This window comes from Panthera onca, chromosome E2, assembly GCF_046562875.1.
Source record: "Panthera onca isolate mPanOnc1 chromosome E2, mPanOnc1 haplotype 2, whole genome shotgun sequence".
NCBI classification, from domain to species: Eukaryota; Metazoa; Chordata; class Mammalia; order Carnivora; family Felidae; genus Panthera; species Panthera onca.
Window position 1 is genome coordinate 47,986,175 of NC_138353.1, and position 18,463 is coordinate 48,004,637.

The 18,463-nt window shown below is 42.2% G+C and overlaps 1 protein-coding gene across 7 annotated transcripts in view; it reads left to right on the top strand.

Annotated features, from left to right (window-relative positions):
* HYDIN (HYDIN axonemal central pair apparatus protein) overlaps positions 1–18,463 on the top strand; it is a 415,179-nt gene that overhangs the window by 287,097 nt on the left and 109,619 nt on the right. For all 7 annotated transcript variants that reach the window (XR_013552530.1, XM_078438955.1, XM_078438961.1 and 4 more), the window contains 7 exons: positions 1,470–1,594; positions 9,550–9,677; positions 10,118–10,254; positions 10,506–10,633; positions 10,784–10,975; positions 11,312–11,461; positions 14,652–14,891. Coding sequence is in view for 6 of the 7 variants with exons in the window: in XM_078438955.1 (XP_078295081.1) it covers positions 1,470–1,594; positions 9,550–9,677; positions 10,118–10,254; positions 10,506–10,633; positions 10,784–10,975; positions 11,312–11,461; positions 14,652–14,891 (1,100 nt within the window). In the remaining variant the exon portion in view is untranslated. The remainder of the gene's footprint in view (positions 1–1,469; positions 1,595–9,549; positions 9,678–10,117; positions 10,255–10,505; positions 10,634–10,783; positions 10,976–11,311; positions 11,462–14,651; positions 14,892–18,463) is intronic.

An 18,463-nucleotide genomic window follows, 5' to 3' on the forward strand; every position in this document is an offset into this window, starting at 1 on the left:
CCCTGGCCAATTTTGCCATCACTGAATTACATATAGAGAGATCAGAAAGTTGCACTTCCAGAGGCCTTTTCCTCCAGCACACATTTCTTCCAGCTATAATCTCTCCCTGAATTGTCCCTACCGTGGCACACTCACAGATGACCGCTGAGAGGCAAAGATTGATCTTACTCCAAGGAGTAGCATTTGCAAAATATAAACTGTACACAAAGGCAACCAAGGTTCAGACCCCTTCCTTATTTTGGCATTACACAGTTTGGGGGCTAATTCAGACTTTAATTAGTTGTCTGCGCACATGCTTAGCCAAGGTTTTTCTGGTAATATCTGGTCCCTGGAGCCATCCCTCTGTATCAGAAGACTTCTATCTTGGCAAATCCCCAAGTTCAGCTGAGCAGCTCTCTTGGCCATGGACTCTCTGGCTCTTTCTTCCTGACATGGGATATAGAACAGAGCGTTAAGACAAAGGTCTCACTCTTCTTTGTAACTCCTTTGAGCTCCTTGAAATCTGCGTTCCACAGACAGCTTCAGACTAAGCCTTCACACTGAGCCTTTCCTCCACCCCTGATCCCCAAAGTCACTGGCTCATCTACCGATGATAATTATTTACATCCTAATTGCTCCCTGAAACTACAACACAAATATTAGTGAATCTAACACCATGTTACACTCTACCATCTAGGGTTCCAACCAGCCAGAAGTTAGTCCAGCTCTCAAAGTCTTTGCCACTTGGTTGAAAACCAGGGGCCCTGCTGGCAGTAGATATGTTTGGCCAGCAGAGGGCTTTCGAAGAATTGAGATCTGAATACTGTTAGTTCTGAATACTATCCGTTGGGTCTCCCATGCTCCCGTTCATCACAAGTACAGTGCTTCCTATGGCTCCATAGTAGGCACTTTATTTCTCTGCCTACCTCGTCCCTCTAGCATTCGAATTTGCACTGGCTTACTGGTGAACATGAGTGTCTGAAATCTTTCCCCTGATTGCCTGCATCCCTGATTTGGGGGACTGGAGCTTGTTTCGTTACAGTTAGAGTTGCAGATATAGTCCTTTGCTTACTGAGATTTAACAAAAATGAGAAGTCACTTAAAGGATGACCGGCCGTGTGGGTGTGTCCAGCACAGAGGGGGCTCCTAGGTCATGCAGCATTCAGTGCTAGAGCCAGGAAAGCATCGAGGAAGCCGCGATCTGGTTGATCACCCAATGCGTGACTTAGGATGTTGCTGCCATCAAGTTCTTGTGAACCAGCTGTTAGCTCCCTAAAGCATAATCTCATTAAACTCAGTGGGGTCTCTGCTACAAATTGAACTCAGTCACAAACTATGTCACCCTCTGAGGCAGAGAAAACATGACAGGTAAAGCACCAAAAAGTTCACTTCCCTTCTGACTTTATGGACCCTGAGCTGACAGTCTGTGTTTTAGGCATGATTCATGTATTTTTAACCATCCTGATTTCTTTCTCCTTCCAATCCCACAGGAAATGAAAAGTATGAAACCTTCTTGAATCAGGCCAGAAAAAACCTAGAAAAAGAGTACAACAACTATGAGACACTTGACCACTTAGAGATAACTGAGGAATTGCCCGAGGATGAATCTTCTGAGGTAAGATTAGCTTCACCCTGCACAGAATGAATGTGGGAGGAGAATGGTAGGTACAAAGACCCAGGGGCAGGAAGGTCATGGTCTCTCTGAGGAACAGAAAGGAGAAGAAGCTATAGCTAGAGCAAAGAAGGGGGAGAGGTAAGGAGCCCCCTAATGAACCTATTAAAGGGTTTTGAGCTTTATTCTGAGGGCAACAGCAAGTTAGTGAAGTGTTTCAAGTGGGGCCTGGGGTAATCAGAATTGCATCTTTAAAAAATCTCTCTGGCTGCCTTGTGAAGCCCTGAGAAGCTCTCAGGGGTTTGGGTTGTGGTCTCTGTGTGTGTGTGTGTGTGTGTGTGTGTGTGTGTGTGTGTGTGTCTGTGTGTGTGTGTGAGAAATAAGGATAGATGTGCTGAGATGTGCTCAGTTTTTAAAAGCTGATGGAGTAACTCTAGATGAGAGATGGCGGTGTTGTCAACAAGAGTGATAACACAGGAGGTGGAAAGAATCGAGTAGTTTCAAGAAATACTCCGGAGTTGGCATGGTCAGTGATTAGGGATTGGTTGGATGTGGGGGTGGGGCAGAGGTGACCCCTACCTCAAGTGTCTTTCTTGACGGACAAAGTAAGGAGGAGGAGAAGTGAGATGGGAAACTCAGGAGGAAGAGCAAGTTTGAGGGGAGAGGAGGAAGGGATCTGAGTTCCGATGGTTTGTTACTACATCTGAGATTTCTGAGCATCATCCAAGTGAGGTTCCCATGGGGAGCTGGCCCCATGGGCTAGAGAGCTGAGGAGAGAGGCTGGAGAAAGTGCTGTGAGTCACCAGATGGCCATTGTGATCACAGGGAATGGTGAGATTCCCTGGGAAGTGTACCGAGTAAGCAGGGTAGATTCAGAATAGAACCCTCTGGTCGCCAACAGCTAAGTGGGGGAGGGGGCAGCCAAAGAGGTTCAGCATGGTGCCTCCAAGGTGGAAGCCAAGCCAACAGTTGGTCTCTTGAGGCAGAGCAGCCCATCTTGTAAATAAAGTCGGCCCTCCCCCAGTGGGAAGTGAAAGCAAAATCCCAAAATCCTCCTTCACCCCTCCCTGATATTCTTCTCTTAATAGTCCATTCTTGACCATTAAGCCTGCTTTCTCCCTGTGCTCATCTTTATTTTATTTTATTTTATTTTATTTTATTTTATTTTATTTTATTTTATTATTTTATTTTATTTTACTTTATTTTATTTTATTTTTTTAATATATGAAATTTATTGTCAAATTGGTTTCCATACAACACCCAGTGCTCATCCCAAAAGATGCCCTCCTCAATGCCCATCACCCACCCTCCCCTCCCTCCCACCCCCCATCAACCCTCAGTTTGTTCTCAGGTTTTAAGACTCTCTTATGCTTTGGCTCTCTCCCACTATAACCTCTTTTTTTTTCCTTCCCCTCCCCCATGGGCTTCTGTTAAGTTTCTCAGGATCCACATAAGAGTGAAAACATATGGTATCTTTCTCTGTATGGCTTCTTTCACTTAGCATAACACTCTCCAGTTCCATCCATGTTGCTACAAAGGGCCATATTTCATTCTTTCTCATTGCCACGTTGTACTCCATTGTGTATATACACCACAATTCCTTTATCCATTCATCAGTTGATGGACATTTAGGCTCTTTCCATAATTTGGCTATTGTTGAGAGTGCGATATAAACATTGGGGTACAAGTGCCCCTATGCATCAGTACTCCTGTATCCCTTGGGTAAATTCCTAGCAGTGCTACTGCTGGGTCATAGGGTAGGTCTATTTTTAATTTTGTGAGGAACCTCCACACTGTTCTCCAGAGCGGCTGCACCAGTTTGCATTCCCACCAACAGTGCAAGAGGGTTCCCGTTTCTCCACATCCCCGCCAGCATCTATAGTCTCCTGATTTGTTCATTTTGGCCAGTCTGACTGGCGTGAGGTGATATCTGAGTGTGGTTTTGATTTGTATTTCCCTGATGAGGAGCGACGTTGAGCATCTTTTCATGTGCCTGTTGGCCATCCGGATGTCTTCTTTAGAGAAGTGTCTATTCATGTTTTCTGCCCATTTCTTCACGGGATTATTTGGTTTTTGGGTGTGGAGTTTGGTGAGCTCTTTATAGATTTTGGATACTAGCCCTTTGTCCGATATGTCATTTGCAAGTATCTTTTCCCATTCCGTGGGTTGCCTTTTAGTTTTGTTGATTGTTTCCTTTGCTGTGCAGAAGCTTTTTATCTTCATGAGGTCCCAATAGTTCATTTTGCTTTTAATTCCCTTGCCTTTGGAGATGTGTCAAGTAAGAAATAGCTGCGGCTGAGGTCAGAGAGGTTTCTCCCTGCTTTCTCCTCGAGGGTTTTGATGGTTTCCTGTCTCACATTCAGGTCCTTTATCCATTTTGAGTTTGTTTTTGTGAATGATGTAAGAAAGTGGTCTAGTTTCTCCCTTCTGCCTGTGGCTGTCCAGTTCTCCCAGCACCATTTGTTAAAGAGACTGTCTTTTTTCCATTGGATATTCTTTCCTGGTTTATCAAAGATTAGTTGGCCATACTTTTGTGGGTCTAATTCTGTGGTTTCTATTCTATTCCATTGGTCTATGTGTCTGTTTTTGTGCCAATACCATGCTGTCTTGATGATTACAACTTTGTAGTAGAGGCTAAAGTCTGGGATTGTGATGCCTCCCGCTTTGATCTTCTTCAAAATTACCTTGGCTATTCGGGGCCTTTTGTGGTTCCATACAAATTTTAGGATTGCTCGTTCTAGCTTTGAGCAGAATGCTGGTGCAATTTTGATTGGGATTGCATTGAATGTGTAGATAGCTTTGGGTAGTATTGACATTTTGACAATATTTATTCTTCAAATCCATGAGCATGGAATGTTTTTCTATTTCTTTATATCTTCTTCAATTTCCTTCTTAAGCTTTCTATAGTTTTCAGCATACAGATCTTTTACATCTTTGGTTAGGTTTATTCCTAGGTATTTTATGCTTCTTGGTGCAATTGTGAATGGGATCAGTTTCTTTATTTGTCTTTCTGTGGCTTCATTATTAGTGTATAAGAATGCAACTGATTTCTGTACATTAATTTTGTATTCTGTGACTTTGCTGAATTCATGTATCAGTTCTAGCAGACTTTTGATGGAGTCTGTCAGATTTTCCATGTGTAATATCATGTCATCTGCAAAAAGTGGAAGCTTAACTTCATCTTTGCCAATTTTGATGCTTTGATTTCCTTTTGTTGTCTGATTCCTGATGCTAGCACTTCCAACACTATGTTAAACAGCAGCGGTGAGAGTGGACATCCCTGTCGTGTTCCTGATCTCAAGGAAAAAGCTCTCAGTTTTTCCCCATTGAGGATGATGTTAGCTGTGGGCTTTTCATAAATGGCTTTTATGATGTTTAAGTATGTTCCTTCTACCCCGTTTTTCTCGAGGGTTTTTATTAAGAAAGTATGCTGAATTCTGTCAGATGCTTTTTCTGCATCGATTGACAGGATCATACCGTTCTTATCTTTTTTTTTATTAATGTGATGTATTACATTGATTGATTTGTGAATGTTGAACCAGCCCCGCAGCCCAGGAATGAATCCCACTTGATCATGGTGAATAATTCTCTTTATATGCTGTTGAATTCTATTTGCTAGTATCTTACCGAGAATTTTTGCATCCATATTCATCAGGGATATTGGCCTGTAGTTCTCTTTTTTTACTGAGTCTCTTTCTGGTTTAGGAATCAAAGTAATACTGGCTTCATAGAATGAGTCTGGAAGTTTTCCTTCCCTTTCTATTTTCTGGAATAGCTTGGGAAGGATAGGTATTATCTCTGCTTTAAATGTCTGGTAGAATTCCCCTGGGAAGCCATCTGGTCCTGGACTCTTATTTGTTGGGAGATTTTTCTTTTTTTCTTTTTTTTTTTTTAATGTTTTTTTTAACGTTTATTTATTTTTGAGACAGAGAGAGACAGAGCATGAACGGGGAGGGTCAGAGACAGGGAGACACAGAATCTGAAACAGGCTCCAGGCTCTGAGCTGTCAGCACAGAGCCCGACGTGGGGCTCGAACTCACGGACCGTGAGATCATGACCTGAGCTGAAGTCGGCCGCTTAACCGACTGAGCCACCCAGGTGCCCCTGTTGGGAGATTTTTGATGACTGATTCAATTTCTTCGCTGGTTATGGGTCTGTTCAAGCTTTCTATTTCTTCCTGATTGAGTTTTGGAAGCGTGTGGGTGTTTAGGAATTTGTCCATTTCTTCCAGGTTGTCCAGTTTGTTGGCATGTAATTTTTCAGAGTATTCCCTGATAATTGCTTGTATCTCTGAGGGATTGATTGTAATCATTCCATTTTCATTCATGATTTTATCTATTTGGGTCATCTCCCTTTTCTTTTTGAGAAGCCTGGCTAGAGGTTTATCAATTTTGTATATTTTTTCAAAAAATCAACTCTTGGTTTCATTGATATGCTCTACAGTTTTTTTAGATTCTATATTTCTGCTCTGATCTTTATTATTTCTCTTCTTCTGCTGGGTTTGGGGTATCTTTGCTGTTCTGCTTCTATTTATTTTAGGTGTGCTGTTAGATTTTGTATTTGGGGTTTTTCTTGTTTCTTGAGATAGGCCTGGATTGCAATGTATTTTCCTCTCAGGACTGCTTTCGCTGCATCCCAAAGCATTTGGATTGTTGTATTTTCATTTTCATTTATTTCCATATATTTCTTAATTTCTTCTCTAATTGCCTGGTTGACCCATTCATTCTTTAGTAGGGTGTTCTTTAACCTCCATGCTTTTGGAGGTTTTCCAGACTTTTTCCTGTGGTTGATTTCAAGCTTCATAGCATTGTGGTCTGAAAGTATGCATGGTATGATTTCAATTCTTGTATACTTATGAAGGGCTGTTTTGTGACCCAGTATGTGATCTATCTTGGAGAATGTTCCATGTGTACTCAAGAAGAAAGTATATTCTGTTGCTTTGGGATGCAGAGTTCTAAATATATCTGTCAAGTCCATCTGATCCAATGTATCATTCAGGGCCCTTGTTTCTTTATTGACCATGTGTCTAGATGATCTATCCATTGTTGTAAGTGGGGTATTAAAGTCCCCTGCAATGACCACATTCTTATCAATAAGGTTGCTTATGTTTGTGAGTAATTGTTTTATATATTTGGGGGCTCCGGTATTCGGCGCATAGACATTTATAATTGTTAGCTCTTCCTGATGGATAGACCCTGTGATTATTATATACTGCCCTTCTTCATCTCTTGTTACAGCCTTTAATTGAAAGTCTAGTTTGTCTGATATAAGTATGGCTACTCCAGCTTCCTTTTAACTTCCAGTAGCATGATAGATAGTTCTCCATCCCCTCACTTTCAATCTGAAGGTGTCCTCAGCTCTAAAAGGAGTCTCTTGTAGACAGAAAATAGATGGGTCTCATTTTTTTGTCCATTCTGACTCCCTATGTCTTTTGGTTGGAGCATTTAGTCCATTTACATTCAGTGTTATTATATAAAGATATGGGTTTAGAGTCATTGTGATGTCTGTAGGTTTCATGCTTGTAGCGATGTCTCTGGTACTTTGTCTCACAGGATCCCCCTTGGGATCTCTTGCAGGGCTGGTTTAGTGGTGATGAATTCCTTTGGTTTTTTGTTTGTTTGGGAAGACCTTAACTCTCCTTATATTCTGAATGACAGACTTGCTGGATAAAGGATTCTCGGCTGCATATTTTTTTCTGTTCATCACATTGAAGATTTCCTGCCATTCCTTTCTGGCCTGCCAAGTTTCAGTAGATAGATCCATCACTAGTCTTATCGGTCTCCCTTTTTATGTTAGAGCACGTTTATCCCTAGCTGCTTTCAGAATTTTCTCTTTATCCTCGTGTTTTGCCAGTTTCACTATGATATGTCATGCAGAAGATCGATTCAAGTTACGTCTGAAGGGAGTTCTCTGTGCCTCTTGGATTTCAATGCCTTTTTCTTTCCCCAGATCAGGGAAGTTCTCAGCTATTATTTCTTCAAGTACACCTTCAGCACCTTTCCCTCTCTCTTCCTCTTCTGGAATCCCAATTATGCATATATTATTGCATTTAATTGTGTCAATTAGTTATCTAATTCTCCCCTCATACTCCTGGATTTTTTAATCTCTCTTTTTCTCAGCTTCCTCTTTTTCCATTATTTTATCTTCTAATTCACCTATTCTCTCCTCTGCCTCTTCAATCTGAGTTGTGGTTGCCTCCATTTTATTTTGAAGCTCGTTTATAGCATTTTTGGCTCCTCCTGACTGTTTGTTAGTCCCTTGATCTCTGTAGTAATAGATTCTCTGCTGTCCTCTATACTTTTTTCAAGCCCAGCGATTAATTTTATGACTATCATTTTAAATTCATTTTCTGTTACATTGCTTAAATCATTTTTGGTCAGTTCATTAGCTGTCGCTACTTCCTGGAGTTTCTTTTGAGGAGAATTCTTCTATTTCGTCATTTTGTATAGTCCCTGGAGTGGCACGGAACTGCAGGGCTCTTCCCCTGTGCTGTCTGGAATAACTTGCATTGGTGGGCGGGGCCGCAGTCAGACTGGTGTGTACCTTATCTTCCCCTCTCCCAGGGGCAGGACTCACTGTGGAGTGGTGTGGCCCCTGTCTGGGCTACTTGCACACTGCCAGGCTTGTGGTGCTGCTTTGATGGGATCTGGCGTGTTAGCCGGGGTGGATCCACAGATGCACAGGGGCAGGAGGGGCAGGCTCAGCTTGCTTTGCCTTTGGTGGTCCGCTTCGGGAGGGGCCCTGTGGCACCAGGAGGGAGGCAGACCTGTCAGAGGGATGGATCCACAGAAGCACAGAGTTGGGTGTTTGCACAGTACAAGCAAGTTCCATGAGGGGAACTGGTTCCCTTTGGGATTTTGGCTGGGGGATGGGCGAGGGAGATGGCACTGGCGAGCACCTTTGTTCCCTGCCAAGCGAGCTCTGTCCTCTGGGGCTCAACAACTCTCCCTCCCGTTGTCCTCTAGCCCTCCCGCTCTCGGAGCAGAGCTGTTGACTTATAACATTCCAGATGTTAAGTCCCACTGGCTGTCAGAACACACTCCATCTGGCCCCTCTGCTTTTGCAAGCCAGATTCAGGGGCTCTGTCTTGCCTGGTGGGCTGGCTGCCCCTCCACCGCCCCGGTCCCTCCCGCCAGTCCGTGTAGTGCGCACCACCTCTCTACCCTTACTACCCTCTTCCCTGGGCCTCTCGTCTATGCTTGGCTCCGCAGAGTCCATTCCGCTAGTCTTCTGGTGGTTTTCTGGGTTATTTAGGCAGATGTGGGTGGAATCTAAGTGGTCAGCAGGACGATGTGAGCCCAGCATCCACCTGTGCTGCCATCTTCCTCTGTTGAATCTGTACTTTTGTTATTTCAAGAATATTCTGTAAATGGAATTATACAATATGTAACCTTTTGAGACTGGCTTTTTAAAAAAATTTGTTTAATGTTTTTATTTATTTTTAAGACAGAGACAGAGCATGAGCAGGGGAGGAGCAGAAAGAGAGGGAGACACAGAATCTGAAGCAGGCTCTAGGCTCTGAGCTGTTAGCACAGAGCCCGATATGGGACTCGAACTCACGGACTGTGAGGTCATGACCTGAGCCCGAGTCAGATGCCCAACCGACTGAGCTACCCAGGTGCCCTAAGACTGGCTTTTTTTTCAATGAGCATAATGGCCTTGAAATCCATCAATATCAATAGTTCATTCCTTTTCATTGTTCATTAGTATTTCATGATATAGATGTACTAGTTTCTTTACCCCACCCAACACCCCTGTGAATATTTTAATACCACAACTATACTGTATATCTGTTTATGTACTGTGGCCTTTTGGAATGCCATAAATCATTGTAATATCTAAAATTTTTTCATTCTCCCCTCCATGAAGCAATTTTTTCCCTCTTAGAGGTGATTTGACCCCATTGAAAACGCATATTCTAGAAGAATTTGCTGACTTGGTTTTTTCTCTTGCTCCAGTTAAGTGCTCAGCTCCAGATGGAAGTAGAGCGACTTATAGTCCAAGGCTATTCCATAGAACATCAGAAAACAATTATCCCTGATTCCACAGATGACTTCAGCTACCGGAGTCGTCGCAGACTAGCCAAGTGAGTGTCCTTCCATGGTAGGCTTGTTTCAGAGGATAGCAGAGCAAACAGTGTTGCCCACTGGAATGCTGCCTGAATCAATTAATGGTTGATCATGTAGAAATGAAATCTACTTGTGTCTTGTATCTGTTATCTTCTAGCATCCAGCCAGCCAAGCAAGTCTCTGCCTCTGAAAGGCAGAAACCTCTGGCTTTGTTTAATGGATAGGCCTGGCTTCAGGTTCATGAGGGCCCACACTGAATGTGTTTTGGGAATGGCTGAAACAGCAGTGTGAACTTTGGGGGAGGGGGGAGTAATCTTGCTTCTATAGCCTCCTGTCTGGAGGGTGGTTGTTCTGTCCTCCAGTTCTGAGGTCAGAACTGTGCACAGGAGATAGAAGAGAATAGCATAGTCACTCTTGGAAAAGTGACTGGTAAAGAGAGCCTTGTTAACTGTTTCAGAGTCCAGCTGCCAGAGTATATCCTGGACTTTGGCTACATCATCCTTGGTGACATCCGAACACACATCATCAAGATCACCAACACCAGTCACTTCCCAGTGTCCTTCCATGCAGAAAAGCGCATCCTTCATGACACGGGTAACCAGACTGGGGAGACCCTTTCTTCTTGCACTTTGTCATTTCTAACAGGGTGCCCACGTGTACTGATCTTCTGGAGTAGTGTTCATGCTTCTTCTGGGATCAGCTGAAAGAATTCTTGGGCCGTTAATTGATTCTTTGAATGGTCATGGGTATTAATTGATACTTTGACCCCAGAAGGGCTCTATCTACTGCAGCTCTTGTTTGCCATTTCTCTTTCCCACAAAGAAATTTTGTTTATCTGGGTCCAGGTTTCAGTACTGAGTTAGATCGTGTAAAGAATCTGCCTTACTGTGAAACGGAAACATTCGAAGTGAAATTTGACCCACAAGGGGCCAGTCTCTCAGTTGGAAACAAAGAGGTCGTTCTACCCATCAAGGTAAGATGCACTGCTGGGCCCAGCTGATCCTCCCCAGCTACGAGCTCTGCTTGCCAGTTACCCCTAGGATGAATCAATTGCTATTTGAGAGCCGTGATTCTTCCCCCAACCCCATGCCACGTGGTAACAGCAATTTTATGCCCATTCTAGGTGGTTGGAGGGCCAACAGTTCACATCTGTCTCCAAGCCAAGGTGACCATTCCTGCGATGACACTGTCTTGTGAAAAGGTGCAGTTTGCCACAATTCAGTGTGGACAGTGCCTCGTGGAGACTATTCAGTTTTCCAATCATCTCCAAGTCCCTTGCAAATGGTTTTTCCTGAGCCATAAGCCAGTTAGCAAGGTAAATGGGTTGTAACCCACTGGTCCCCTTTTTCCCATCTCCATTTAATCCAGATATGGAATTCTGGGCCTTCACTTTCATTATTTCACTCTTCTTCCCAAGACGTGCAGTGACAACCATGGCTTCCTAAATACAATCCAGGCCCTTAGCCCAGCGTTCAAGGACTTACCAGGCCGTGCCGTCTGGTAGATGTGTCAGTCATCTTTGTAGTCCTGGTATCTACACCTTCCCTGACACCTGGAAGGGACTCAGTAAATGTAGGCTGGGTGAGTGGAGGATAGAATAAATTTGCTTTCCATAGAAGACGATCTAATTGTCTAATTATCTGTTAACCAGCTGGAGAAACACATGCCAAAGTACTTAAGACGGAAACTACGTGCTGAATTAAAGCCAAAGACACGAATCTTTGAGATCCAGCCCACTTCTGGGGTCTTGGATCCTGATGAGAGGTCCAACGTGCAAGTGAAATTCATGCCTAAAGAAGAGGTAAGCTTTGAAGAAATGTGGTTTCATTCGGAGTCTCTGGGTCTCTTTGAGCTTTACTCAAAGGCCACACTTGATTAGGCAGGACTCTAGGGAATTTTTGAGTGACCTTTGCCTCGCTATTGTGATAAAGACATCAAGTGCTTGTTTCATGTCGGAGCTGTGTGGCCTGGTAGTTAAGAACACCAGTTCCAGAATCAGATCTGTCTAGCACATTGACTTTTATCAGCAGACCTGGGTTAGTGGCCTTCTGCTTCTGTACTGAGAGATTTCATGGCTTTGAGTAAATTCCTTAGCCTCTCTAAACCTCAATTTGCTTATAGATAGAATGGAAAATAACAATATCCCAAGCAAAAATCCTTAATGCAATTTTAAAATCCAGTAAGCTCCAGAAACTGGGGAGGTGGGGGAGGGGGGGTATTTCATAAGTTTCAGGCCCAAACTCATTTGGTAGAAAAACCTAATCTGAACTGACAGGAGACTACTTAACCTTTATTTATTCCACTTAGTTTGCAGAGTCAAACATTGTAACTGCGGAAATACTAGTGTTTGATTATAGGGGACCTGATTCGGGCCCTGCTGAGGACATTATGTAACATGGGGTCTATGCACAGCATTTACCTTTTTAAAAATCTGAATTTGAAATCATCTGGCCCCTAGGGTTTCAACTAAGACATTATCAACCTGCAATAGTTACTTCCTAGGGTCATTTTGAAGATTATATGAATTAATGTGAATAAAATACACAGCATACTTCTCTCTATGTAGTGTCTCAATAACTATTTGCTGTTACCATCAGTAGTTGGGATACTTCCTGGTAGACATACCACCCGGGCCTCACAAACTTTTTTTGTGTGTGTGTGAATGCCATTAACACAAAGCTACTCCAAGCAAAGCACACAGCAAAAATAAAGTCCGGGGCGCCAGGGTGGCTCAGTCGGTTAAGTGACTTCGGCTCAGGTCATGATCTCACAGTTTGTGAGTTTGAGCCAGTGTCAGGCTCTGTGCTGACAGCTCGGAGCCTGGAGCCTGTTTCGGATTCTGTGTCTCCGTCTCTCTCTGCCCCTCCCTTGCTCATTCTCTGTCTCTCAAAAATAAATAAACTTTAAAAAATTTAAAAAAAATAATAAAAATTAAAATAAAATAAAATAAAATAAAATAAAATAAAATAAAATAAAATCCTAGAGCCAGAGAGGGTCTCAAGAGATTACACTGTAAAGACTTGTGCTCAAAGCCTAAGGCATCAGGGAGATGTCTTTCTCTACTTTAGTCTTTTAAAAGAAAAAAACCCATGTGGGTTTTACAGAATACCTACAGTTAACTCCCATTTTCCTGGTAATGGAAATGCTTTGAAGAAATTTTTAAGAGTCTGTAGTGAGAAAGAAGAAAAGCAAATGACTTCATATCTGATTATTTTTTAAAAAGCCCGTTTCTTGAATTATCAGAATCTCCCAACCCTTTCAACAGAAAAGAGAATTAATATGTTTGTCATTCTTAGAGAGTCTGAAGGGGTGTTACTGTCAGGGTTGTCAAGATTTTGGATAGTTTGTTAAATGAGAGACATATCAGTAAATAAATTTAAAAAAAAAAAAGAAAGGTTTGTTCAGGTGGTTCCATATATGTTGAGTTGGAATTGGTCAAAGTTAATAGAATATCTCCACCAATTTAGAGGGGAATTTGTTGGCTGTATACAATTAATTGGTTAGCTTTGCAATGCATACAATCCACACCTATGTTTCCTTCAGCATCAGCAGCACAAGAGAAATCACTGATGTTATAATATATGTGCAGAACACTATGTTAGGAAACAAGGAAATGAATGAAATGTTTATTTTTATGGAAATATTTCCATAAAAAGCAATTAAAATATAGAAGTTTGGGTCAGAAGGTGCTAAGCCCATAACTGTTAGTTAGTCAATAATTCATTCTCTTACTGTCTCCGTCAATTGATATTTTCTGGGTGTGTATATATGTCCATACGCATTCCATCCATCTGATTTTCTCCCTTGAGCTAAGATAGTTAAGAGCTCTTCAAATCATGAAGCCACTCATGGCCTCCAAACCCAAGCCATGAACCCACCTGTATCAGAATGACCTGGGCATCTGGTTAAAAATGCAGAATTCCCAGCCTTACCCTGCCCCTGTCAAGGTGGGATATTTAAGGTTGGGGCCTGTGATTCCACATTTTTAGTAGGTCCCCCAGTAAAAACCAGATTAGAATAGTTGATATCACTATTCACTGGTATTCAGATTGTAATTATATCTGATAAACTGAATGCCCCAGCTGATTACTCCTGACCCACTGCTTAACTGTATTTTCAAATAACTTCTGTATATTAATTCAGATGTTCCAAGAAACATACTTGGAGACAAGGATTCAAGTGCAAACAGATTATTTGGAAAGTGTAGGAAACACTGATGGAGAAGTAGAAGGTGATCAGGGAAAGGCAGGCAGCTAATAAGGCATGTGAATGAGCCAGCTACCTTGGAGACTGGAACATAATCCTACTGGGAAACTCTGTGGAAATAGACAAAATGCATATTTCAGAATTATCTCTTCCCAGGAGCAAGGGACCTGGGATATTTATGTGGTAGTTCCTGAGTCAATGTTTGAGAATTGCTCCTGGAAGGGATTAATCCCCAGCACTTCTGCTCCACCCTTCCCTGCCCATAGGCAGCAGGGCCCATGAAATGAGAGCCCAGGGGTGCAGACAGTGGCCCATCTGAACACACTAGAGGGTCTGAAGGATCTGAGTGTGGTATTCAGAGGGCCTTTTACGAGTGATGATGCACTTTGTACAGTGCCTAGCATGCTAGAAACCTAGTATTAATGCAGTAATATAAATTACTCTCATGTAATTTTACATGAAAAGTTTTCTCTTTTTTTTTTTTTTTTTTTTTTTACATTTATTTACTTTTGAGAAACAGAGTGTGAGCAGGGGAGGGGCAGAGAGAGAAGGAGACACAGAATCCGAAGCAGGCTCCGGGCTCTGAGCAAGCTGTCAACACAGAGCCTGACACAGGGCTTGAACCCACAAACCATGACCTGAGCCAAAGTCAGACGCTTAACAGACTGAGCCACCCAGGTGCCCCAAAAGTTTTCTCTCAATTTTGTCCCCACAGTGGCTTTCAGGTTTACAGAGCATATAACACAAAAAGTTAAGATGCTTGTTTTGTTTTTTATGATTTCCAGAAATTCTACAGCCAAACCCTGGTTTTCCAGATTGCCCAGAGTCCTCAAAAGCTTACACTGCTGGTAGAGGGGCAGGGTCTTGAGCCACGGTTGGAATTTAGTCCCTCTTTTCTGGAGCTGGGGCCACTGCTGCCTTATGCACCTGGAGACGAGGCTGAGGTGGTGGTAAAGAATCCCTGCAACTTCCCCATTGAGTTTTACTCCTTAGAATTTGACCAACAGTATCTCCTAGAAGAGAAGGTGAGCAGAGGCCAAAACCAAATTTCCTTTTCCTATCCCTGCTGGGTCCTACCATGTACCTGTGCTCTTCCCTCTGCATGGACAACTAATTTCCTCCTAACCTTTGCCTCTTCTTCACTTTAAGCCCTTCCTTGTCAATTTAAAGTCCACTCTGTAGCCTTTCCTGACCCTTGCTCTGAGCAGAATTTATTACTTCTTTGTGATCTCATTACACATTTTAAACAACTAATTGAAAAACTAATGCGTGCTAAAACTTTAATAGTAAAGAATGTATGCCGCTGTCATATTTGAAGTGAGTTTCTTGTAGACAGCATGTAACTGAATCTTTAAAAACAAAAATACACTCTGGCAGTCTCCATCCTTAATTAGTGTATTTAGACCATTTACATTTAATATAATTATGTTAGGGCTTGAATCTGCCACTTTTTTTTTCTGTTTGTTCAGGGCTACATATTTTCCAATTGTTCCTCCATGTACTTGTTTTAAACTTTTTTCTCACAGCAAAATTGAGAGGAAGTTACAGATATTTCCCATATGGCCCTTGCCCCACACACATACATACCTTCCTCCATTATCAACATCCCCTACTAGAGTGGTACATTTGTTACAATTGATGAACCTACATTGATACTTCATAATCACCCAAAATTCACAGTTTACATTGGGGGTCACTCTTGGTGTTGTACATTCCTTGGATTTGGACAAATGTATAATGACATGTATCCAGCATTATAGTATCATATAGAGTATTTTCACTGCCCTAAAAATCCTCTCTGCTCTGCCTATTCATCCCTCCCCACCCCCCACCTCCTGGCAACCACTGATCTTTTTACTATCTCCATAGTTTGGTCTTTTCCAGAGTGTCATATAGTTGCAATCATACAGTATACCTTTTCCGACTGGCTTCTTTAATTTAGTAATATGCACTTAAGTTCCCTCCATGGCTTGATAGCTCATTTCTTTTTAGTACTAAATAATATTCTGTTGTCTGGACATAACAGGTTATTTACCCATTCACCTACTGAGGGACATCTTGGTTGTTTCCATATCTGGGCAGTTATAAACAAAGCTGCCATAAACATCCACGTGCAGATTTTGTGTGGACATACATTTTTATCTCCTTTGGATAAGTACCAAGTAGCACAACTGCCAGACCGTATGGTAAGAGTACATTTAGTTTTATAAGAACTGCCAGACTGTCTTCCGAAGTGGTCATACCATTTTGCACTCCCACCAGCAATAAGTGAAAGTTCCTGTTGCTCCTCATTCTCATCAGCATTGGATGTTGTCAGTGTTTTGGACTTTGGCCATTCTAATAAGTCTGTAGTGGTATCTCATTTCAATTTGCATTTCCCTGATGACATACAACGTGGAGCATCTATTCATATACTGATTTGCCATCTGTATATCTTCTTCAGTGAGGTGTCTGTTAAGGTCTTTGGCTCATTTTTTAATTGGGTGATTTGTTTTCTCATTGTTAAGTTTTAAGAGTTCTTTAAATATTTTGAATAACACAAGTTTATCAGATGCATCTTTTGCAAATATTTTCTCCCAGTCGGTAACTTGTCTTTTCACTCACTTGACATTGTCTTTTGCAGAGCAGAGGTTTTTAAATTTAAGGAAGTCCACCCTCTCAATTATTATTTTCATGGACCATGCCTTTGGTGTTGTATCTAAAATGTGATCACCACACCCTAGGTCACTCTTATATCACCTTCTAAGAGTTTTATAATTGTATGGTTTTCGTTTAGGCCTATGATCCATTTTAAGCTTTGTGAAAGATATTGGGTCTACCTAGATTTGGGTATTTTGTATGTGGGTGTCTGGGTCCAGCATTGTTAGTTGGAAAGTGTCTTTGTTCATTGTATTGCATTTGCTCCTTTGTCAAAGGTCAGTTGACTATATTTATTTGGGTCTACTTATGGGCTCTCTATTCTGTTCCACGTCATCTCTCCAGGTCCCTTTTTACTATCTCCATCCTGTTCTGCTACCTTGAGGCTGAGCTGTATGAACTGCTTAGTACCCCACTTTCTAGAAACTGCCTCTTAGTTCCCTACTGTGAGAAATTATGAAATGAGCCACTAATCTCTTTTTCTCTCTTCTCACCATCCTCTAATTTAAAATGATATTCTTGGGGCGCCTGGGTGGCTCAGTCGGTTAGGCGTCCGACTTCAGCTCAGGTCACGATCTCGCGATCTCGCGGTCCGTGAGTTCGAGCCCCACGTGGGGCTCTGGGCTGATGGCTCAGAGCCTGGAGCCTTCTTCCGATTCTGTGTCTCCCTCTCTCTCTGCTCCTCCCCCGTTCATGCTCTGTCTCTCTCTCTGTCTCAAAAATAAATAAACGTTAAAAAAAATTAAAAAAAAAGATATTCTTTTAAATTAATGCCTGCTGGGTAATCATCTCATGTACACTCCCTCCATGTTTTGCTTTTTGTGGTGTATCTGTCATGTCAGAGCTTATAATATTATGATGTCAGAACCTAATTTCTATCAGTTAGTTTTAGTTCTATATTTAAATACATTCAATGTTCAACACCAGTCCTTGTGATGAAGCTTCTTCAGTAACCACTCTATTGTCTGAAGCTCATTCTCTAGTGGATTCCTCAGGTAGGGATCATGGGAACACTATTCCCTGAGTACACATACATTCATGACTATTTATCTGTGGCTTTTATGCTTGAAGGTAAGTTTGGTTGGATACCATATCCTTGGCTCACATTTTCTGCACTTGAATATCTTAAATGCATTGCTCCATTGTTTTCTCCTAAGGTTTTGCTGTTCATGAAGTCTGATGCTTTTTTGCTTATTAATTAGTTATCTATTGCTGCAAAACAAATTTCCCCCAAGCTTAGCAACTTAAAACAATAAGTGTTTGTTATCTCATGTTGTCTGTGGGTCAGGAATTTGGGAATGGCTTAGCTAAGGTGGTTCTGCTTCCTCTGGACCCTCCCCCAACTCAGCCTTTAAATCTTCTGTCTTCTTTACATGTAATATTTATGCTCTACCCAATTTAGATTCTGCATCTCGAAGTTTTTCTCAGAAGGGGAATTTGTCTCTCTGGAAAGGAATCTTTTCATTAGGTATTCATGAAACGCTCAATGGCTCATGTTGGCACTGCATCCTCTGTTGTGGGCCAGGTTCAATGCAAAGCAGAGTCTGAGACTCCGAGATGTGTATGCAGATTTGGTAGGGAGCCGTCTCAGGAGCAACACCAGTGAAGAATAAGGCAAGCGGTGCCAGGCAGAGAGATGAGCTGTGATAAGATTACAGCAGAGACCTCAGCAGACCCCACAGGAAGCTCTACCGCTGGGCTGTCTCTTTAGAATTGCCCCAGTTGAAGCAAGTTGTCCAGGCCCTTGTATGTCTCCATCACCCAGTCTTTGGAATATTCCTTCCTTTCGCCCACTGACCTGCCATGCCGCCTCTCTCCTGAATCAAACTCCATGTATGAGTGGGTTTCTTCCAAGCTCTCTTCTCTACATCATGTGATTGGCCAGTTTGTCTGTCCCAACATCAGTCCCACGCTGTCTGTTACTCCGGCTTCAACAGTCTTAATATCTAGTAGGGCGATC